Source organism: Eutrigla gurnardus (genome assembly GCF_963514095.1).
Source record: "Eutrigla gurnardus genome assembly, chromosome: 12".
NCBI lineage: Eukaryota > Metazoa > Chordata > Actinopteri > Perciformes > Triglidae > Eutrigla > Eutrigla gurnardus.
Genome location: NC_139926.1, coordinates 822,513 through 846,365, shown reverse-complemented (window position 1 = coordinate 846,365; position 23,853 = coordinate 822,513). Strand labels below are relative to the sequence as shown.

Sequence of the window (23,853 nt, the reverse complement as noted above, 5' to 3'; positions counted from 1 at the left end):
AAGAGAGGTTGAAGAAAGGAAAAGATAGGAAGAAAAGGAGAAAAAGGAAAAGAAAAAGATTCAGTATGTAATAAACTTTATCCTGTTTTGTACTCCAACCGAGATAAACAGGATGACAAGTATGTGCCTCTGGGTCTCCACCCTCCCCCGTACATCATCCCTCAGCCACCACCGCCTCTTGTCCAGGCCTCAGCTCCACTCCTTCGCCCTCCCTCTCTCTTCGCATCTACTCTCTCCACTCCTGCACCGATAGCAACAGCCGTAGGAAGCACCTAATTGGTGTTGGAACTGCTGGGATACAAGCTACGACTGACCATGAAAAGCCAAGAAAGGCGGAACAAAAAAGGCAAGTGAAATATTTGTCATGGATGATGATGATGATGATGATGATGAAAATTATGCTAATTAATTTACTGATGTGTATTTCCGAGGCAATGTGAACAGTGGAGCCTGGAGAGGGAGAGGAAGAGGAGAAGGACGGGGAGGACGAAGATTTGGAGATGAGAGCTCCTACAGTTGTGGTAAATTTGGACATTGGGATCAAGACTGTGGAGCTCCAAAGGGCAGAGGTCAAGGAGGCTGGCGGGGGAGAGGAGGAGCAGGGAGACCCAGACGAGTTGATGATTCATCGGCGTGACTTCAATAAATCAGGTCATGCATGGACACACACACACACACACACACACACACACACACACCAAGACACAGAAGAGGAGGAAGAAGAAGTATGTTCACTAGAAAGTGCTGAAATATTTTTAAGCATGAATCAGAAACCGATTACCGATCACCAGATTATTGGTTAACAATTATAAAACTTTAAAACTTGTTTTCTATGCGATACGGGAGCATGCAGAACAATTAGAATAATCAGAAAGGATGAAGGCGGCAGTAGACTGCCTACAAACAACTATCTTTTCTATGGCCATGTCCGCAAACTTAGCAAAATTTGAACCCCCGTGTAAAAGCCAGATACTATTATATGTGGATGACATCTTAATAGCGTCTAAAACTGAAATAGATTGCAAAACAGATACCTTAGCTCTATTAAAGTTCTTAGCTGAACAAGGACATAAGGTCAGCAAAAATAAATTACAATTGTGGCAAACGGTTGTAAAAAATTTAGGTTTTAAGATTTCACAGTCAGGTAAACATCTAGACGAAAAAAGGAAAACAGCTATTTTACAAGCACCAAAACCTACAACCAAAAGACAAATGATGTCTTTCTTAGGTATGACTAATTTTTGCAGACAATGGATTGCTAATTATGCTGAAATAGCACAACCGCTCCAAAATACTATATATGACCAACCTATGGCAGCTCAAGACAAAATAACATGGACTCAAGAAACGAATGATGCTTTTGTTAGACTCAAACAAGTTCTAGTGAGCTCTGCAGTATTAGCTTTCCCTGATTACTCAAAGCCGTTTGTTCAGACTTGCGATGCAAGATCTGGTTTTATGACTAGTGTTCTAACACAACCATTTGGAGGAAAACAGAGACCTATTGCATATTATTCATCAAAACTTGATAACATCACAAAGGCTATGCCACCTTGTTTGCAGGCAATACAGGCAGCTGCACTCAGTGTGCAGAGTTCTGCTTCTATAGTGTTATTTCACCCACTGACACTTATGGTGTCACATGCGGTCTCAGCACTTCTAATGCAGAACAAAATAGCTTTATGTCACCAGCGCGACATCTTAGTTGTATGACTATCCTACTGTCACAGCCACATCTCACTATAGAGAGATGCACTACATTAAACCCATCAACCCTGCTACCAAATGAAACAGATGGAATAGCACATGATTGTGTAGGAGAAACTAGTGCTAGAGTTTTACCAAGACCAGATCTCACCGATGTACCACTTGATGCTGCTGATATTGTGATATTTGTAGATGGCTCATGTAGAAAGAATCCTGACGGGACAAATGTAAGTGGATATGCTGTAGTAACATCTGACAAGGTTTTGAAGTCAGGCTCCTTACCGTCGCATTTCTCTGCGCAGGCAGCAGAACTTGTTGCACTTACAGAGGCGTGCAAAATAGGGAGAAATAAAGATATAACTGTATATACAGATAGCCAGTATGCATTCTCGACACTTCACGTGTTTGCACAACAGTGGAGGCATGGTAACATCTACAGGGAAACCTATTACACATAAAGATCTCATTTTGCAGCTACTGGATGCCATTCAACTGCCAAGAAAAGTTGCAATATGCAAGTGTGCTGCACATACTACAGGTAAAGATTTTATTTCAATGGGGAATAAAAAAGCGGACGAGGAAGCAAAACGAGCGGCTGCTACTCAGAAAAATGTAGATGACATTTATACTACTGAGACTACGCTTACACATATAGATCATGACATTTTGAGAGACGTGCAAAATAGTTCACCTGAGACTGAGAAAAACATGTGGCGAAATAAAGGAGCCACACAGACAGAAACGGGGATTTGGGAGAGCCTCGACGGAAACCTATACTACCAAAAAATGTATTTAGATTTGCTGCGATATTGAGTCATGGGATTACCCATGTCTCAACAGGAGGGATGGTATCCACAATGGAAAACATTTTTACTACATATGGATTTCACAATTACACAAAAAAATGTTGTGCCTCATGATTGATATGCTCTAAGCATAATGCTCAAGGTAGACTACGTCCTAAACCAGGTAAATTCCCAGAAGCGACATACCCATTCCAATGTATCTGTATGGACTTTATTGAATTAAACAGAGCCGAAGGAAAGAAATACTGTTTAGTGATAGTGGATATGTTCTCCAAATGGGTAGAAATTACACCAACAGTGAACAATGATGCAATAACTTTGGCCAAAATTCTAGCTACAGTCATAGCTCCAAGCTATGGTTTTCCAGAAAAGATTTATTGTGATAACGGTCCTCATATTAGGAATCAAGTAATACAAAAGCTATCTGAAATATTTTCAATCCAACTCAGGTTCCATTGTAATTATCATCCACAGTCAGCAGGACTGGTGGAAAGAAACAATGGAACTATTAAAGCAAAACTGAGGAAGGCTATGGAAGAAACAGGGAGGAGTTGGGTAACATGTCTACCAGCTGTAGCATTAAGCTTACACATTCAACAGTACAGGATTATCACCATTTGAAATATTATATGGAAGGCCATTTAGGGTACCGCTAATAGATACAAAGGGAGATGATACAAGATTGACTGAAACAATCGTTGACTACATGTCAAAAATGATGAAGAACAAAAGTATTATGTCTACAGTATCTCCTCCTACAGATCCAGTGTGTGGTAGAACTGTTCATACAGGTATGGGTGTGCGTGCGAGAAGTGGAGTTGGGTAATTGCTAATACAGGACCACGGGATTGGGGATACAACCCAAATTCTAACTTGAAAAACCGACTGAAAATTATCAAGATATTTGCAAAACAAAATATTTGCAAAACAAACAATTGCATGCCTGTAATAATAACACTTAAGACTCCTAAACGCACTGATAACGGAACATATGTGTTGGGAGCATGGGGGAGTGGAATAAACAAGGTTGGGATATTCCATATAATAGTGTCCCCAAGCCCGAGAAATCAGACAACATCTGTAACAGCCACACCAACCAAACCGACTTCGATGAAAAATAATCCTGTAAAATATATATACATAAGAAATATGAAGGAAACGTATGCCCTAGAAACAGGATTCACAGACTCAAATGTATGGCTACAATGGATCGTTCACACAGCCCGAAACAGCAAGTTATCCTCTTCCAATTGTCTAGCATGTGCAGCAGCCAGGCCGGGGTTAGGCACAGTGCCTTTTCCCCTTAATCCAGATAATGATCCAAAAGGTTTTCGTTGCATGCTAGAATTATACAAATCAGAGAGTGATACAAACTGCACCACTTTGAAACTTCTGTTCCCCCAAGTGTCATCACAGATTAAACCACCTTGGTTTACGCCATACACCGGGAATTATACCTGCTTGACACGAAGCAGAGGTACTGTGTCAGTAGGAGTATTGACAACCTGTAAAACCATCATTGATGTAATTAAGGGCGAGAGCAATGTCACTGATGACATAGTGAATGATCAAACCATGGCCAGAGCTGATGTATGGTGGTTCTGTGGAGGTAAGATACTCAGAGCAAAATTACCAACTGATTGGAAGGGAACTTGTGCTATGGTACAATTATTAATGCCAACATATATTTTACCATATGACACAATGGCATTAGAAAAAGTGACGATACATAATTCACGAACAAAAACCTGTAAAACCATCATTGATGTAATTAAGGGCGAGAGCAATGTCACTGATGACATAGTGAATGATCAAACCATGGCCAGAGCTGATGTATGGTGGTTCTGTGGAGGTAAGATACTCAGAGCAAAATTACCAACTGATTGGAAGGGAACTTGTGCTATGGTACAATTATTAATGCCAACATATATTTTACCATATGACACAATGGCATTAGAAAAAGTGACGATACATAATTCACGAACAAAAAGAAATGCACCAGCAGGATCTTTTGACAACAGAGTTTATATAGATGCAATTGGTGTTCCTCGAGGTGTTCCTGATGAGTTTAAAGCCAGAAATCAGGTTGCTGCAGGATTTGAATCACTCCTGGCTTGGTGTGTAACCGTTAATAAAAATGTGGATTGGATAAATTACGTCTATTATAACCAACAAAGATTTTTAAATTACACTAAGGAAGCAATTGGGGGCATACATCAACAGTTAGATAAGACTAGTTTAATGGCATGGCAGAATAGGATGGCGTTAGATATGTTGTTGGCTGAAAAAGGTATGTAAAATGTTTGGAGATATGTGTTGTACGTTTATTCCTATACAGCACCTGATGGCAGCATCACTAAGGCGTTGAATGGATTAACCTCCCTATCAGCAGAGTTAGCTGAAAACTCTGGTTTTGAAGATCCTCTGACAGGATGGCTCCAGGACATTTTTGGAAAATGGGCAGGTTCTATAAAAACTATGATGTTATCTGTAACCGTAATGATTACCATTCTAATCGTTTGTGGATGTTGTTATATCCCCTGTTTGAGAGGACTGTTACAGAGACTCATTGACACCGCTGTGACTAAAACAACTATGCTGTACGAAAGGATCCCCACCACCGATGATCACCGAGGGGACTATGAGAATGCAGCACAAGAAAATGTTACTTCTGATCTGACAGATGATGATTTATATGGTAACCTCTTTGATGAGGATAAGGACACTACGGACTAAGATATATGTTTATTCTACTGATTATGATGAGACTACAGAAAATCTAACTGAAGTTGTAGTTTTCTGAATTGGCCGACTAGAGCCATGACGTGAAAAATATTCACAGCATTTGTACATATTGAAGGAGACCCCATTGTTTTTGTTCTTTTTACATGCAAGGGATAGTTTAACTAGGTAGGGATCGGTCCGTAGCCAAGCCCGATAGGTTGACTAGCTTGGCGAGGACATTTATGTTTTGTTTTTGGGGGCAACAATGTAATCAAAATAATTTTGAATTTATGCTTATTTTTATATAATTTCTGTGCCTTGTTAAATGGAGTACCTGCGGGTGGTTGCCGGGGCAGCGGGACCGTGAGAGAGTTTCCCTTTCTAGAAGGATAATGGATAATAAGAATGTTTTGAACTGCCTGATAGGGTTTTCGCTCTCACACTTCACAAAATGTATGTTATGATTATGCTAAGAATCAGCATAAACAGGAGGGATATGATATGGAAATTTGTACTTCTTGATGAGAGATATCTGAACTGAAGACTTACACATGAGAAGGTTTGGTGAGAATGTAAATGTGTCCTGTGACCTGTGACCTGTGGCCTGTGGCCATTTGTGTGTGTTTTGCAACCCATGTGTGCCTTGCGACATAGTTGTGGTTTATGACCCAGGTAGGGTTTGAGACCCATGCAAGGTTTAGTTAAACATTTGAGTTTACGACTTCCATCCCTGTAAACTGAGTGAAAACACACCCACAAGAAGATGGATAAATATCATGTTTGTCTCACAACACTTTGAGTCTACACTTAGTAACAGACCAGCATGTTGCTCTGTGAATTCTCCTCTTGATCAAGATTAAATCCCTGTTTGGACCTTGAGCTGACTCCGATCTCCTTCCTCCAGTTCTATACCAACGGGTAATTATTTTAACAGACTGGTTACCTGTCTGTCTCTACATGTCAGCCCTGTGATAGACTGGTTACCTGTCTGTCTCTACGTGTCAGCCCTGTGATAGACTGGTTACCTGTCTGTCTCTATGTGTCAGCCCTGTGATAGACTGGTTACCTGTCTGTGTCTACATGTCAGCCCTGTGATAGACTGGTTACCTGTCTGTCTCTACATGTCAGCCCTGTGATAGACTGGTTACCTGTCTGTCTCTACATGTCAGCCCTGTGATAGACTGGTTACCTGTCTGTCTCTACATGTTGGCCCTGTGATAGACTGGTTACCTGTCTGTCTCTACATGTGTGGGCTGTGTGATCATTGTTACCAGGTCAAAACCTGAAAGTTGGCTTTCAACTCTCAAGTCTGACAGCAGTCAAGTGTGTAGGATGCTGATTACCTGAAGGCTGCAGAGGCAGATCATACTGTACATCATCTGGGTTACACAGAAACAGTGGCGGAAGTTGTGGAAGGGATTATTTTTGTAGTTGTCATGAATACAAAGCTTCACATAGAGACAGACACAGAGAGAGAGAGAAAGAGAGAGAGACAGAAAGACAGGAGGTTTCAGATTTTTGAGCTTTTGGGCATCAAAGTATTTAGAGTTATTGTTTTGGTCGGGGAAAGGTTTGGTAAATGTGGAGGTTGTTGGTTGATTTCTATTTGAATTAGCAGACGGCTCTGGGTCCAGGTCTCACCAGCCATCTCTTCAGTGTGATCGGGTTGATGTTGAAGTATTTGATCAAGCCGAGGTCATGGTACATATGTTCTAGACAGCCCAGCATCTGAGAGAACAAAGGAACACATCATTTATATGTCTGTATACAATGACTATGTTTATATGCACACTCATTCAGAATATGAGTCATGACACAATCTTAATTAAATATATATTCCGTTTGTATATTCTGAAAATCAGTCTTATTCTGAATGGATTATTTTCAAATGAGGACACGTGTGATGTGTTGATATTATTCAGGCTTCAGCAGCATTCTGTGGACATGGATACATCAACTTCACTATATGTGCAGAGAATGGCTCTGACGTGGGATTCACCACCACGGTGATGAGGATGTGACGCCGAGCTCCTCAATTGGACCAAACAACTAACATTGAGTCTCATTCATGAAATGTGAGCAGTATTTAAAGTTCAGATTAGGGTTCTTAAAATTAAATCAACTTAATATCCATGTCTTGTCTAGGCTAAATGTTGAATAATAGCAATAAAAATAATAAATCACAAGATTTTAAACCATTTTTCTTTTGACTTCTTGGATGGATCTGGACAGAGGGCCCGGCGTTGACGGCATCGTCTAGTTCGTTAACCAACAGCTCTTTACAAAAACAACTTCAATCTCAGCGTCGGAGAAGCTTCTCTCCCTCTCTTTATGTGCTTGCTCCATGTCTGCAGGTCGACAGGATGCACCTCTCTATAATAATCATCCCCTCTTTATATGGTGCTTCATGGGCAGGGTTTATGGTAATCGCTGATCTGTCAGTTTCTGATTGATTGGCATTCATCAAAATACACACGTGCTGAAATCCAATCAGAGGTTACGCAGCGTTAATGAATCTGGAGGTTTTGGGTTGGGGGTTTAGCTACTCTTTAAGTTGTGAGTGAAAGTGGTATGAAAATGGTCAGCAAACGCTGTTTCCATCCATCCATCTATCCATCGTCTACCGCTTATCCTGTATTCAGGGTCGCGGGGGGGCTGGAGACGATCCCAGCTGTCATTGGACAAAAGCGGGGTACACCCTCGCCAGTCTATCACAGGGCCAACATATAGAGGCAAACAACCATTCACACTCACACCTACGGGCAATTAAGAGTCATCAATCAACCTATCCCCATCCTGCATGTCTTTGGACTGTGGGAGGAAGCCGGAGAACCCGGAGAGAACCTACGCTAACACGGGGAGAACCAGGACCCTCTCGCTGTGAGGTGACAGTGCTACCCACTACACCACCGTGCAGCCCAAAACGCTGTTTCATTTATGCATAATAACTGCTTGCTAGTCTTTCAGTTTCCCTTTTTGAATGATGAATACAGAGTACTGCCACCTACTGGTGTGGAGAGTTATTACCTTGCATGCCGGCAATGTTAGTTGGATGTTGACTGTAGTTTTTGCAGTGTGTTCAAGTGCAGCCTTTTGGCACTGGTTCTGGCAGGGAAACCATTGCTGTCCTTTTTGAGTTCATAACATCATCCAGAGGTGCTCGGTGAATTTTATTGTGCTGTAATCATTATGAATAACAAGCCCCACGTTGCCTGGTTTATGAACCCCAAAAAACATTTTGTTGTGATTTAATTACAATAAATGGATAAAAAACATGCTGAAGTAACTACATAATGACAACAATTTGTAAAATGTAAGACGATAAGCAAATTCCTTTTAAAATGCTTGTTTTCTGAATAGAGTTCCGATCGATCAGAGCTATGCTTACACTGTAGCTGCTCCATAAACACCTAAAATAACATCTGACATAAATACGGCAGCGACGTTGTTGTTTGGACCATAGACGTCTGTGGTTCTGTTTGGTGCGTGTGAGGTTCTATCGTAGAGCTCTTGGAGACCACAGATACTGATGGAGGAAAATCTCAAGGCTGATAGTCTTTCAAGTCACAGCGTCACACAAATATTTTGCTTGTCATCATGAATAAAAAGGTATTTGAATTGAAAAAAAAATGCTGTGGAACATTTAGTCGCGTTTCTGTTTGTTTAATATGTTAAAGGATAGCGTAGCATCTCAAAGATGTTTACAAATATAGTTTGTTGTGGCATGTTTGGATTTAAAACCGTTAGCGTTGATAAATATATGAATAAATAAATACATTTATAAAATCAACAAATAAGAGTATTAAATCCTTTAATATGAAACAGTGTTTATTAACATTTGCGTTTGACGTACATGTTTAATAGAAATTTCAATCTTTAGGAAGTATAAATTTAAGGGCCAGATTCAATTTAAATTTGATGTGTTGGTTGATGGGTGATTGTTAACCATCTGCTCTGTTTATCGATTTGATTCTTGAGTTAATTTGATTTAAGATAACTAAAACATGCTTTAAAGTACATGCAATGTTTGGTCATGATATTTGAGATTAAGTTATCTCGGAAAACTTTGTGAAAAACTTGACAATCATTTACATATAATGGGTAGAGATTCATTTACCATATTCATTTTGTTTCATGTCTAATATGATGGTCTGTTATTGTAAACAGGTTATCAACCTATCCATAACTTGTGCTGAATAAAAAGGCATAAATTAGTGGAGTTGAACCGCGTCCTCTGTGTTCTTCTATGCCATGTTAAGCTCGGCAGGCAGGGGCAGTAAACCGCAGTTGATAGCTCAACAATATTGAACAATTAAGACATTATAAATAACATTTTCGCTGATTGGTAATGTTGATCAATAAGTAATAATTAACCGTTATTGACCTGTCCTTGATAAAAAAAAAAGAATTAGTGGATTAGTCAGGGCATGAGTCTCACCTCATTTGGCTCCCACTGCCAAGCATCGAATGTAGGCATTTTAAGAGCTTCTACTGTCTCCCTAGACAGATGGTACTACACACACACACACGCGCGCACACACACACAGAGGGCAGCAGAACAGACAGGGAGACAGGGGACAGGAAAAGAGAGGCGGAGTTGTAGGTGAGATGGGTTCAGCAAGCTGCTCAAGTTAAAGTTTCAAGTTTATTGATATTTAAAGTGCAGTATCACCATGAGCATGGTCTCAAAACACCGCACAGAAATACCCAATGACATCACGAGCAGCCACATGCGGATTCAAGACAACAATAAGTTAAGAGTAATAAATTAAAATGAAGAAGAACAAAACAATAAATAGAAGTTTCAATAAAAACAAATGTAAAACCATTTTAAAATAACAAAATCATGGGTTATAGGGTAGGCCATAGTGTTTTGAAAAGAGGAAGGTTTTTAGTTTGCTTTTCAAAATATTTGTGGAACTGGCTTCCCTAACATGCGATGGAAGATTATTCCACAAATATGGAGCTCTGAAGGCGAAGGAGCGCTGGCCTGCAGATTTGGTTTTTACCCTAGGGCTGCGTCCAGAGATCGCAATGGGCGCAAGGGGGTGTAGGGGACTAACAACTCTGACACATATGAAGGTGCAAGTCCATTTAGTGCTTTATAGGCTAAAAGAAGAATTTTAAAATCTGCTCGTGCAGGAATGGGTAGCCAGTGTAATGAGATTAAAACATTTCTTTTCCTTATTTTTGTTAAAATTCTGTCTGCTGCATTTTGAATTAGCTGTAGGCTTCTTAAAGTGCATGCAGGCAGGCCACAAAATATGCATTACAATAATCTAGTCTAGATGAGACAAATGCATGCACTAAAATTTCAGCATCCTTTAAGGATAGCATAGGCCTGATTTTTGCGATGTTGCTTAGATGGTAAAAGGCAATGGCATTTTGAAAATGTTTCTTAATGTTAAAAATTGATCCAAGGTGACACCTAGACTTTTAACAGTTGTGCAGTGCACAAGCTGAAGACTCCTGGTAGAACAAATGGGAAGGCCCGAAAAAAGGACATTGCAGTAATCGAGGCGGGAGGACACAAGGGTATGGAGAACCACCTCAGCGCTATGCCGGGATAGAGCAGGACGGATTTTGGCAATATTATGCAGGTGAAAGAAGGCTGTCCTTGTGATGTCCTTGATGTGAGTCTGGAAAGTCAGGGTTTTTAACTTTGCTACTCAGAGTTTGCTCGGCATGTCCTACTTTTGTGATAATAATTTAAAAAATCAATAGGTTAACTACCTTCTCTCATATTTTCTTAAAGAAAAGGCTTTTCTTTGTCACAAGTAGATATGACTTTCTATGAACACAAAATCCTCCTTTTACAGACAATGAGCATATCCCTGAGAGTACAAAGAGACTGTCCGTGGTACAAACAACATGTTTATGTCGAGATGACGTGATGTTCAGTGTTTATGTAGCCGCTACGATGTTAGCATAGCTTATCTCTGAGCGAGCCGAATGCCAAAACAAGCATTTTTAAAGTTATTTGTGTATCGTCTGAACGGACAGACTTAACAAACCATGAATTTGGATGTTTTACTAATCATCGTTACATCGGCATCCTCTTTATCTGTAAATTGTCACAACGTCATTTTTGCTGCTGTGAACCAGCCGATCTCTGGCTTGCTATTCAGAGTGAATACAGCTCTATGAGATTCACCGGACTTTCAGAACATGTACAAAGCAGTAATAGTGTTTATTTCGGCCATGAATGATGAAACATTATCGGTGTAAATGTTAAGTGCGGGTCGGATTTCTCTCTCAGCCGTGTCTCTGTTATGTGCAACGCCACAGACTGTCCAGGAAATGCATTTACGAGTTCCACCAATATTTGGCATATACAGTATATACACTATATTGCCAAAAGTATTCATTCACCCGTCCTAATAATTGAAATCAGGTGTTCCAATCACTTCCATGGCCACAGGTGTATAAAAGGAAGCACCTAGGCATGCAGACTGTTTCTACAAACATTTGTGAAAGAATTGGTCGCTCTCAGGAGCTCAGTGAATTCCAGCGTGGTACTGTGATAGGATGCCACCTGTGCAACAAGTCCAGTTGTGACATGTCCTCACTCCTAAATATTCCACAGTCAACTGTCAGTGGGATTAGAACAAAGTGGAAATGATTGGGAATGACAGCAACTCAGCCAAGAAGTGGTAGACCACGTAAAATGACGGAGCGGGTCTTGGGTCAGTAGCGAGTCAATCTATAGAGAGTTTCATGGGATGGGTTTCCATGGCGATCAGCTGCATCCAAGCCATACATCAGCAAGTGCAATGCAAAGCGTTGGATGCAGTGGTGTAAAGCACGCCGCCACTGGACTCTAGAGCAGTGGAGACGCGTTCTCTGGAGTGACTAATCACGCTTCTCCATCTGGCAATCTGATGGACGAGTCTGGGTTTGGCGGTTGCCAGGACAACGGTACTTGTCTGACTGCATTGTGCCACGTGTAAAGTTTGGTGGAGGGGGATTATGGTGTGGGTTGTTTTTCAGGAGCTGGGCTTGGCCTCTTAGTTCCAGTGAAAGGACCTCTGAATGCTTCAGCAAACCAAGAGATGTTGGACATTCCATGCTCCCAACTTTGTGGAACAGTTTGGGGACGGCCCCTTCCTGTTCCAACATGACTGTGCACCAGTGCACAAAGCAAGGTCCATAAAGACATGGATGAGAGAGTTTGGTGTGGTTGAACTTGACTGGCCTGCACAGACTCCTGACCTCAACCCGATAAAACACCTTTGGGATGAATTAGAGTGGAGACTGAGAACCAGGCCTTCCCATTCAACATCAGTGACCTCACAAATATGCTTCTGGAAGAATGGTCAAAAAGTCCCATAAACACACTCTAAACCTTGTGGAAAGCCTTCCAGAAGAGTTGAAGCTGTTATAGCAGCAAAGGGTGGACCAACGTCATATTAAACCCTATGGATTAAGAATGGGATGTCACTTGCTAACATTTTAGCTGCTCCTATCATCTATTTTCTTTTCTATACATTTTCTTTCTCGACATAAATACGGCAGCGATCTTGTTTTTTGAACCACAGACAGTCGTGGTTTCTCCACATGGTCTGGTCTGGTCTCTGGACTAATGCAAGCTTATAGCTTTTTATTCTGACGATTGACTTCACGCTTCAGAAATCAGAAAATTTGTGTTAATTTGTGAAGATCAAATTTCTGAACAAAACGTTTTTGTTTGTGTCATAAATGATGAAAGAAATTGAAAAATCCCATCGGCTTTTTGCTGAGGGAACCAGGGCAATGCTAACTTCCCGTTGGCCCTGCAGCACTCTACTGACCTGCAATGATTTCTGGACTAAACCTGATCAACATCTATAAAATTGGACAATTACATTTTCATAGATATCACATGTAAACTAAACGTATGCATGGGCTCACATGATTTCTCTGGTTCTATCTAGTTCCTGAAACACAGTGGAGGCATGGTTCTCAGAAGACCTTACCTTTGGGTAGGAGGGCACATCTCTGTGTGGGGTAGGCTTCTTATTGTCTTCCAAGAAGTTACTGAAAAATAAAAAACAGAATGACTTTACAAAGAAATAAGCATTGACTCTATTACTTCTAAAATAGTGTTAAATATATGAAATTTTACATTATATAATACATATAGAATATCTCTCCAGTTAGTAAAGCTACCCTAATCTCCATTGTAAAAGAACAACAATCTTTGAAATGTGACATAATGGCCAAATGCTGGAATTTCAACTTCCAGGTCTGACATCTTATGTGATAAATCCCAAAAGACCATTTCCTGATGGGCCTCATTAACCAATATCTTCTTAAGAATTTTCTTAAATTCTTTCTTAAGCTGTTCTTTAGAAGGTTCTTAAGAAAACTAAAATACGTGGCATTCATCATTGTGTTCTTAAACTGCAGAATTGTTCGCAGCTGTGTTCGTAAATTGATGAATGCCATCTCCTCGTAAGTTGAGAGCGCGTGCCAGGTGAGTCTAATTTACATAGGATTTGCATAGGTAACCACCCATCAATGCCCATAAAAGAGACTGCAGGACCATGAGCAGAAACATATGTCATACAGCGGAAACAGCATCGATACAATGCCAAAAGCAAAATGCAAAGCAAGTGGAGCGCCTCAGGTAAAGAAGAAAAAAAACTTCAGCAGTTCAGAAGTGGAGGTACTGCTGCAGGAAATAACACGCAGGAAAAAAGTTATAATAAATAAAATAAAAAAGAAGCATGGGAGGCGGTCACACAAGCAGTGGACACCGTATCTGGTGAAGGGCGAACAACAGAGGAGGTCAAAAAGAAGTGGTTTGACTTAAAATCAGAAACAAACAAAAAAAATTGCAAAATGCCGACGGGAGATACAACGGACAGGAGGGGGAACTGTTGGGGCTGCTCAGCACCCAGCAGCCAGTCAGCCCAGCACAGGTGCTGGCAATGAGGGTGACGACGAGCAGCCCAGCTGCTCCACATCGGCGTCTACTCTACCAGAGTATAAGAGGAGGCTGAGAGGGGGCGCCCGTTGCTTGAACGTCGACTATTGTGGTCAGGATTGCCGGTTGTGAAACTAGCAGCATGCTCAATAGACTGAATTGTATGTCTGATAACCTGCTAATCCTGTTCTCCTCTCTCTTTGTTCCAGGCTCCCTCCGTAAAACCCAGTGTCTCCTCGCTCTATCCACACCTTCCAGGCCCCTCAACTTCACCCTCTCACCTCCCTCTGGATACCCGGTCTCTCCCTCCTCGGCCAAGCCCATCACCCACGTAAAGTCACTAAATAAAGTTGTTCACCTGTAAGTCTGTTTCCGTGTCTTTGTCTCTGGGGTACCTGGCACATTTGGCTACTAAAACTTTAGAGCCTAACAGAACGTTCAAGCCACAATGAGCCAAGCCGGGTCCCCAGGGGCAGGGAACCAGACTCCTGCAGATTTAGGAGGTTTGATAGCCAAACAGGCCCATGACCTTGCCGAGCTGCAGCAGGAGTTGAAGAAGGCCTTTCCCACTGTGCAAAGTCAGATTGCAGAGCTTGAAAGTGCCTCCCATTCCACAGTGGGAACTGTGGCGTCCCTTTCCACCCAAGTGAGCGCCATCTCTGGAGCATTGGCCGACATTCAGAAATCCCTGGATACCCTCACAGCCCGAACACCGGTCAGCGGACTTTCAGCTCCAGTCGCACACACCAGCCCCAGCCCTCCCACTGCAGCGGCGGGTTCAGCGGCCTCCCCAGCCCAGCTGCACCCCCAAATGGAGCCCAACTTGGTCAGCCCTAGGCCGTTCAATGGAGACTTCAACCACTGTCGGGGTTTCCTCGCTCAATGTGAGTTACTTTTCACTCATCAGCCGTCCAGATTTTCTTCCGATGGGTCTAGGATTGCCTTGGTAATGTCTCTTCTTGTTGATGAGGCTCTCAGTTGGGCTATAGCTGCAGTTGAAGGCAACCTTTCTCTTTCTACTGACTACACACAGTTTAGGAGGGAGTTCCAGGCAGTGTTCGATCACCCTGTAGACGGGAAGGATGCCGCCGGTCGTTTGCTGGTAATCCGGCAGGGGTCACGCTCTGTGGCTCAGTACACCCTGGAGTTCCGGATCCTGGCAGCGGAGAGCCGATGGGACACCAATGCCCTTCTCAGTGTCTATCGCAAGGGGCTGAGTGACGCCATCAAGGATCTCATTGTCCGTGACTGCCCTGAAACCCTCAACGACTTAATTTCTCTGGCCCTCCTAATGGACTCCCGGCTCCAGGAACGTCGCGCAGACAGAGCCCATCGAAGCTCTCCTCGCCAACCCTCCCACCACCCAGCTACGGAGTTTCCAACTCTGTTCTCTGCTAGCCGAGCTCAGCCCTCTCCTTCACCTCTGCGTTCCCCAGCTCCTTCTACACTTGGCCCAGGGGAACCCATGGAGATTGGCCGATCACGACTCACACCAGAGGAGAGAGAACAGAGACTGAACAACAGGCTGTGCCTCTACTGTGGTGAGTCAGGTCATTTCATTCGCTCTTGCCCCACTCGCCCAAAAGATCCTGCTCGCTGGTAGGGGCTATACTGGTGAGCAAGACTATTTTCCCCCAGCCCAAGAAGAATCCCAACCGCCTCTTCCCTGCTACGCTGGCCTGGGGCACAGAGACACTTTCTGTCAGCGCCCTCATTGACTCTGGTGCGGATGAGTGCCTCATGGACGTTTCCTTTGCTCACCAAGCAGGTGTCCCCTTGGTTCCCTTGGACCACTCGTTGTTTCCCCAGGCCATAGACGGACGTCCATTAGGCGCTATCTCCTATTCTACCAGGCCCCTCGTGCTCACCCTTTCTGGTAATCACACAGAGTCAATATGTTTCTTTGTTCTACATGCCCCGACTGCGCCCTTGGTGTTGGGTCGACCTTGGTTGGAGAAGCATGAGCCCCACATTTCCTGGGCCTCCGGCCGGATCCTAGGATGGAGCACTACCTGCCATGCAACCTGCCTGCGTTCTGCACTCTCCCCGCCCTGCGGTTTCAAAGCAGTGTCCTCTCCCCCAGACCTCACAGGTGTTCCCCCCGAGTATCATGATCTTGCCCCAGTGTTTAGTAAGGACAGAGCTATGTCGCTTCCCCCTCACCGGCCGTATGATTGTGCCATCGATCTCCTACCTGGGACCCCCTTCCCTAAGGGACGGCTTTACAACATCTCTCTTCCAGAGAAGGAAGCAATGCGCAACTACATTGCAGAATCCCTGTATTCCGGCATCATCAGACCTTCGTCTTCCCCCCTTGCAGCAGGCTTTTTCTTTGTGGCTAAAAAAGATGGCGGCCTGAGACCATGCATTGATTACCGTGGGCTAAACAGACTCACTGTGAAGAATAAATATCCTCTTCCCCTTATCAGCTCCACCCTCGAGCCACTTACTCACGCAAAGGTATTCACGAAGCTGGACCTCCGAAACGCCTACCACTTAGTCCGGATAAGGGAAGGCGACGAATGGAAAACGGCCTTCAACACCCACCTTGGCCACTTTGAGTATCTGGTTATGCCGTTTGGCCTGTCCAAGCCCTTGTGAACGATGTGCTGAGAGACATGCTTAACGTCTTTGCGGTGGTGTACCTGGACGACATCCTCATCTTCTCCACGTCTTTGGAAGAACACCACCAGCACGTCCGCCTGGTTCTTCAGCGGCTGTTGGAGAACCGCCTGTACGTCAAGGCTGAAAAATGTGTGTTCCACTCTGACTCTGTCACGTACCTGGGCAATGTACTGGAGAATGGACAGACCCGTGTGGATCCTGCCAAGGTCAAGGCAGTAGAGGAATGGCCGCGTCCCAACGACCGAACTCAGCTAAGGCGTTTCCTGGGGTTTGCTGGCTTCGTCCGCAGGTTCATCAAGGGTTTCAGTCAAATAGCAGCCCCTCTCAATTCCCTCACCTCCCCCTGTCGCCCTTTCTCCTGGACAGCGGAGGCGGAGGCAGCCTTCTGTAAGCTTAAGAGCCTGTTCGTTTCAGCTCCTGTGCTGGTCTACCCCGACCCAACGAGGCAGTTTATCGTCGAGGTAGATGCCTCGGATACGGGCATCGGGGCAGTTCTCTCTCAGCAGTCTGAGGGGGACCAGAGAGTGCATCCTTGTGCCTACTTCTCAAGGAGTTACAACCCTGCTGAGAGGAACTACGACGTGGGTAATAAGGAACTACTGGCGGTCCATGATGCACTGAAGGAGTGGAGACACTGGTTGGAGGGAGCGAAGCTGCCATTCATAGTGTGGTCAGACCACAAGAATTTGACCTACTTAAGGACAGCAAAGAGGCTTAACTCCAGACAGGCCCGCTGGGCCCTATTTTTCAGCCAGTTTGATTTTACCCTCAGTTACCGCCCGGGTTCCAAGAACATCAGGGCTGATGCTCTCTCCCGTCAAGTCACTGGTGAACTACCGGAGGTCCAGGAGGTGCCGAACACCATCCTTTCCCCCACCCGAGTCGTGGGTGTAGTCACCTGGCCTATCGACTCCATGGTAAAGCGGGCCCAGCAAACCCAGCCAGATCCAGGCAATGGACCCCGAAACAGACTGTTCGTTCCCACCTCTGTCCGCCCACAAGTGTTGGAATGCCTAGCAGGGAACAGCCACCCAAAACCTATCTGAGATGGACCAGCGCATCGGGGCCATCATCGGGGAGACGACACTCTCAGGTATGCTATATGGGAAACATGTAAATCACTGTTTTTTTTTTATTTTTTTTTTTTTATTGTTTAATCCCCCCCCCCCCCCCTTACTTTTTAGGAGTACCATCGACTGAGTGTCTGGATACAGACCTGGGCCCCGAGGCAACGGTTTCATCCCCTCCCTGTGCTGCGGCTACTCCAGAAGAATCGGAAGGGTATTTATTTTCTGAAATAATACCTTTATTTAAAACATGTGTCCTAAAGGCAGGAGTTTACCATAATGTGTGTAAAATCAGAATACGTCTTACTATTGGATTGAGGGTCGCAACAATGGCTTGATTTGTTATTTATTCACAGATGAAGTCCGGCAGTGCCAAGAAACGGAACCAGAACAGCAGCAGTACCTACAGGCGTACTCGGTCCCGTGCCTCCCCACGCCTGATCTCGGACTTTTTTGATTGTCCAGCAGCGTTGCTGGACAATCAAAAAAGGATCGCAGACACACTCGAGAAGATTGCATCAACACTTGTAACTATCTCAGGAACACTAAAAGAAATGAATGAGAACTTAAAAAATAAAGATGTGCTCTGAAACCGGTCTGTCCTCATTTTTGAAGTAAATCAGACTGTTGGATTCAAGTTGGTTTAATGCAACTTTATTTACAAACGAGAAATTAATTGCGCCCGAACTTGACGAGCACGCCTGCAGTCTGGTCCCATCCTCGCGTCAGGATGCACATCCTCATGGTGTAGTGGCTGTGGGGGATGTGGCACACCACGTTTCATAGCTGTGTTGTGCAGGACACAGCAGGCCATGATTATCCTACAGACCTGTAGTGGGAGAGTCAAATATTAAGATGCAAGGTGTTAGAATAATCTTGACTTTGTGTAAGTGGTTTTTACAACAATAAATCAAATCATCAGTTCTCTTACCTTCTCCGGTTTGTACAGCAATTTGCCACCTGCTGTGTCCAAATACATCCAGCATCCCTTTAAAATCCCTATGGTGCGTTCTATGGTGGAGCGAGTGCGTGCGTGCATCTGGTTATATACAGTCTCCTGATGAGTCTGGGGGTTGGTCAGTGGTGCCATTAACCAAGGGGCCAGGGCGTATCCTTGATCCCCTAATAAAACAAATCAAGATCAAATCAAATAAAAAGACACTTGTGGAAAATTATAATTAAAAGATACGTACCAATAAGCTATGCGTCATCAGCTGCCCCTTGTTCGAGACGCATTCCCACAGAGCTGTTTTGTCGTGCGCTCCTCCCGGGAACCGGGAGACCACGTTCAGCAGATGGTTTCACAAATGAGTTGTACGTTGATGGAATGGTATTGTTTGCGGTTGAGGTATGGGAAGGAGTCTGGTGATGGTGCCTTAATGCGCACGTGTGCAGTCTATTGCGCCTATGGTGTTAGGGAGGCCAGCAATATTGTGGAACCCCCTGTTGACTGTGACTTGCTCTTCTACTGTATATGGAAATTTGATGTACTGATGGCCAGTTGATTTATTGCGTGTATGACTCATGGGAGAGAGCGGCTGATGGAAGGCTGTGATATACCAAGCCTGTCCCCCAGCTCCCTTCGAAATGTTACCGTAGCCAAAAAGCCGAGGGTCGACAGTACGTATGTTTTCAGGGGAGTAAATTAGTTAGTAACTATGAATCATTAGGTCCTAAAAGTTGTAAGATGCACTACTAGTTATTTTTCTTCCTCCATTCATGTCAAAGGCCGAGGCTGGACCAAAGGCTGGGAGGCAGGATTCAAGGAAAACTTATGCCATAAAAATGAAATAGGAGTAGAAGGGACATTCCCATTCAAATCAATACAGCAGGATGGTACTGTTTTCAGTGCATTGTGTGCTTACTCATCTTGTAGTGGGCTCCTTCCGTATAAAGTAAACTGACTTGCGGCATGTGGGGCACTCACTGAGGTAACGTGACAGTAACGCTTCCTCAGTCTCTCATCACACGGAAGGAAACAACACTGATATTATCAGTTGACTGACACCTTTGTTCAGATCATTTAATTTAAGTGCAACAGTAAATCTGTGGAATTAGCAGGCTAGCTAGCTAGTGGACAGCTGGCTAGTTCCCTACACCACTCTGGAGGACAAGATACCTGGCTAACTATCTGACAAGCTACCTAGCTACCTAGCTTACTCTCCTGGGGCCCGTTTCATAAAGCAGGTTCAACAAACTCTGAACTTAACCCTGAACTCTGAATGTTTCAGAACAGCGGTTTTGAATTAGTTCAGTCAAATCTGAGTATGTAAACTCTGAGTTACGCGCGTGCCTGCCGACTCTATAAAGCCATCATCAATGGAGCTCCGATACTACGATTCACCATGGCAACGGGGAGAGCGTTATTAGATATTACTGAGTGTTTATGTAGAAAACGAGCTCATCCTGAGAAAGTGGAGCAACATAACTGCAGCAAAGTAGCGATAGTTGGCGTGGCAGACAATTACTGCCGGATCTAATGTGTATAACTGAATGAAACAGTCTATTGATCTAAAGGTAATAAGTCTTTATTTTCAGCCTTGCACTGTGGTGTAACGGTTAGCAACGCTGCCCACGGTGCAGGCGACAGCAGTTCAACTCCCGTAGTTCACAAAGTAGAGCACTGAATAAATTATAATTTTCATTTAGGTGTAATCCCCCCCCAGGCACAGAAAGAAAGTGGCTTCAGTTGAAAATTAAGCATAAGAATATTGCGCAAATACGTTGACTAAGGCATATGATTAAATCATATTTCACATATTAAACAGTAAATATAAGCAGGTATTTCAACACAGAAATGTACTTAAACATTTCATAAATCTCCCGTTCGCAAAAACGCTAGCTCTGAAAGAATCTGGTTGTGGATTATGTCCGTGATATGAAATGTTGAAAATGTCGGAGAATATTGTTTAGATAATATCTAATGTGATTGGAAGGAAACTTTTTTGCTTCTTGTGCCACTGAGCAGATTTCATGGATAAACACTGTATCCAGTTCTCTTAATACGTTATATTTGGTAACAGATGTTCAGCTTGCTGGCTCAACAGGGAGGGGATTAGCATCTGACTTGCTGGAAATTGAAAGGGTCATTACTGTCGGCAACATCACTGTTATGAAAAATGAAATAATAAAAATAAAAATATCTCAAAATTAAATAAAATTATTTTTAAAATTAATTATTCCTGAATAATTCCTCCATGAGTTGAATTTAAATATTAAAATGAATAATTTTGTAAAATATAACAATTTACACTTAAAGGAAAAGTTCGGAATTTTGGACATAGGACCTCATTTCCAACTTACCCGAGGTGATATAGGTCGGTGGAGACCGTTTTCAGCACAATTGGTCCAGTCCTTATAGTTGCACAAGTGACTGTTGCTAAGCTGGTGTTGAGCTAGCGCACGTCAACGATAACATCCAGCCTGTCACTAAAAACAGCTTTAACTGCTCCGCAGAACACCCGAGACAAATGTATTATAACGTCGGACTATCGATGTACATGTCAGTGTTGGTAGAATCATTTAAGAAATTAAACCAACCTTGCATTTTCAATGATAAAACATTTTGAGGGACTAGTTTCTCAGCAGCAGCGGAATTTTACTTTGCGTGTTAGTAGTAGTGCGTAAAAACGAAACCTAAGCGCCCTACAGTCGTGACAGCTAGTACTCGTAGCAGCGTTAAAAACATTTTTTTAATTATTCTACCAACACTGACATGTACATCGATAGTCCGACGTTATAATACATTTGTCTCGGGTGTTCTGCGGAGCAGTTAAAGCTGTTTTTAGTGACAGGCTGGATGTTACCGTTGACGTGCGCTAGCTCAACACCAGTTAGCAACGGTGACTTGTGCAAATATAAGGACTGGACCAATTGTGCTGAAAACGGTCTCCACCGACCTATATCACCTCGGGTAAGTTGGAAATGAGGACCTATGTCCAAAATTCCGAACTTTTCCTTTAATGTATACATTTTGCACAGTTTACTCATATGATTATTTATATAATATGTATTTATTTATTTGTCACACTTTGGGGCTGCACAATTTAGAAGAACGTTGGCCAGAAAAGACTAATTGAATATCAAAGAAGTGGCTGGTTAATTTCCTGAAGAGCGACCAATTCATTCATGAACTAAATATTTTAGGATTAATATTGATAATAACTACTAATTTTGGTAGTACTGCACTAATACTTGTTCCTGCATATTTGCATTTACAGTACTGTTGACAGTAAAGCAGATCTCCAGGCAGCACTCTCTTATCAACAGAAGCAACAACCAGGTCTTCGAAACCACTACTCAGGATAGAGTGGTCCCAGGATATTTATCTCTCCCTGCAAGACAGGAGCTAGGTAGATGCTACTAATGGAAAGTATCAGTGATTACTGAGCAGAGAATTGCTTCTGCTGGTGCTGTTACCTGTTGTTTCTGGATGCCATCTCCTCACGGAGCTTCTTGATGTTGTTGCGACATTTCTCAATCTCCACCACCTTCATTCCCTCCACTGCAGACAGACATGTTATCCATTAGAACAACATTAGTCCTATCAAGGTTAACAGTTTTCAAAAAACATATATGGACTGCGGATGGGTGGATCTGATGAACAGAAGCGGTTGAGGGTCCCCCCGAGAGGCAACCATACTGGATCTGGCTCCATCTTGATTCTTGTGTGAAGCTGGTAGCAAGTTAGCTTCATAAGGTCAACTTTACAACTAGGTGTTAAAGTCATCTTAAGTAGGTAACTGCATTGGTAGCGTTGCAGCGACCTGTCAATCAGCAGGTAGCCCCGCCCTAAAGCATAACCTGCTTTATGGTCTATCTGACTCTAAATGGTCCTTAACTTACTAAATTAAAATCATGCTGGATTTAAAAAGAGTTGAAAATAGCAATTAAGACCATAAACTCATGTTTACAATTTTTACTGAGATAATAAATCAAGTGAGAAGTAGGCTCATTTTTATATTGACTTCGATACAATCAGACTTATGTATTTTTGGAGGAGTCATCCCCTGATGGCCAGTAGAGAAAATGCAACTTTATGCAGTTGAGGGTTGGCCTTACTTTTCAGAACTGGCAGTTGAAGCTGATTGAGGTGCAGATACGTCTTAATGCAAAGCACATTTTCGTGTTGCGTTACTCCTGTGAGTTTGGGTACAGGATCAGTTGTATTTATTTGTGGGATCATTTGTGTTTATTCGCTTTACTCTGGCTAAACGCGCTGGAGAGGTGGTGGAGCTTACATCTATACAGAAACCCACAATGTTTCATCAATCATGGCACATATCTGTGTCTGACTCTGCCACCTCCATCAATCCACCTCTTTCTACTGAATCAGAAAAGGCCGCCTCCGACAACACTCCAGCTCCCAATGAAATAGGTGACCATGGCGACCAAAGTCATGAGAGGATGGAGATCTGTGTGGGCGCCATGCTGTTGCCACAGCGACCAGGTATCCAGGCAATTAGCATGCGTGTGTGAAGTGGCAGTGCGTCAGATGTGAAACTACTACTACAGTACAACCAGTCAGGGAGGGCTACTGAAAGAAATCCTGTTTTCACAAGTGGGTTCATGAAACTTGGACGATTTATGCGGACCACTGTGGACAGGGTTGACAGGGGGGGGGGGTTGAGTGAAGGTGTAAATTAGGAATGCAAACGTTCTCAATATAATATTGAAGTTAGTTTAGCTCATAAGAAAAATAAATACATAATTTTGGAATATATAAATAGCAATTTTTTCTCTCCTTACGCACAAAATGTCCCCCCAACAGGCTTGTGTTTCATTGTGTTCATTCTGAATTAATGAGAGGTAGCAATGGTTATCTGACTTTAGTCATGTTATTCTAATATCTATTCATGAATTGATATATATATATTGATATATTGACATGAGTAATTAAATACCTGAGTTTTGGCTGAAATGGAAGTATGAACATGTGGAGAGACACGTCTATAGTCAGCTCATTTTCCATAACCTTTGTATGGTAAATGGTCCTCATTTATATAGCGCTTTTATC

The 23,853-nt window shown here is 43.1% G+C and overlaps 1 protein-coding gene across 3 annotated transcripts in view; it reads right to left on the bottom strand.

Annotated features, from left to right (window-relative positions):
• The window catches only part of pde9aa (phosphodiesterase 9aa), a 138,395-nt gene that overhangs the window by 15,393 nt on the left and 99,149 nt on the right, over positions 1-23,853 (bottom strand). For all 3 annotated transcript variants that reach the window (XM_084022263.1, XM_084022265.1, XM_084022264.1), the window contains 5 exons: positions 22,257-22,341; positions 13,193-13,253; positions 9,676-9,750; positions 6,879-6,965; positions 6,581-6,685 (listed from right to left, as the gene is read on the bottom strand). In XM_084022263.1, the coding sequence (XP_083878389.1) occupies positions 6,581-6,685; positions 6,879-6,965; positions 9,676-9,750; positions 13,193-13,253; positions 22,257-22,341 (413 nt within the window). The remainder of the gene's footprint in view (positions 1-6,580; positions 6,686-6,878; positions 6,966-9,675; positions 9,751-13,192; positions 13,254-22,256; positions 22,342-23,853) is intronic.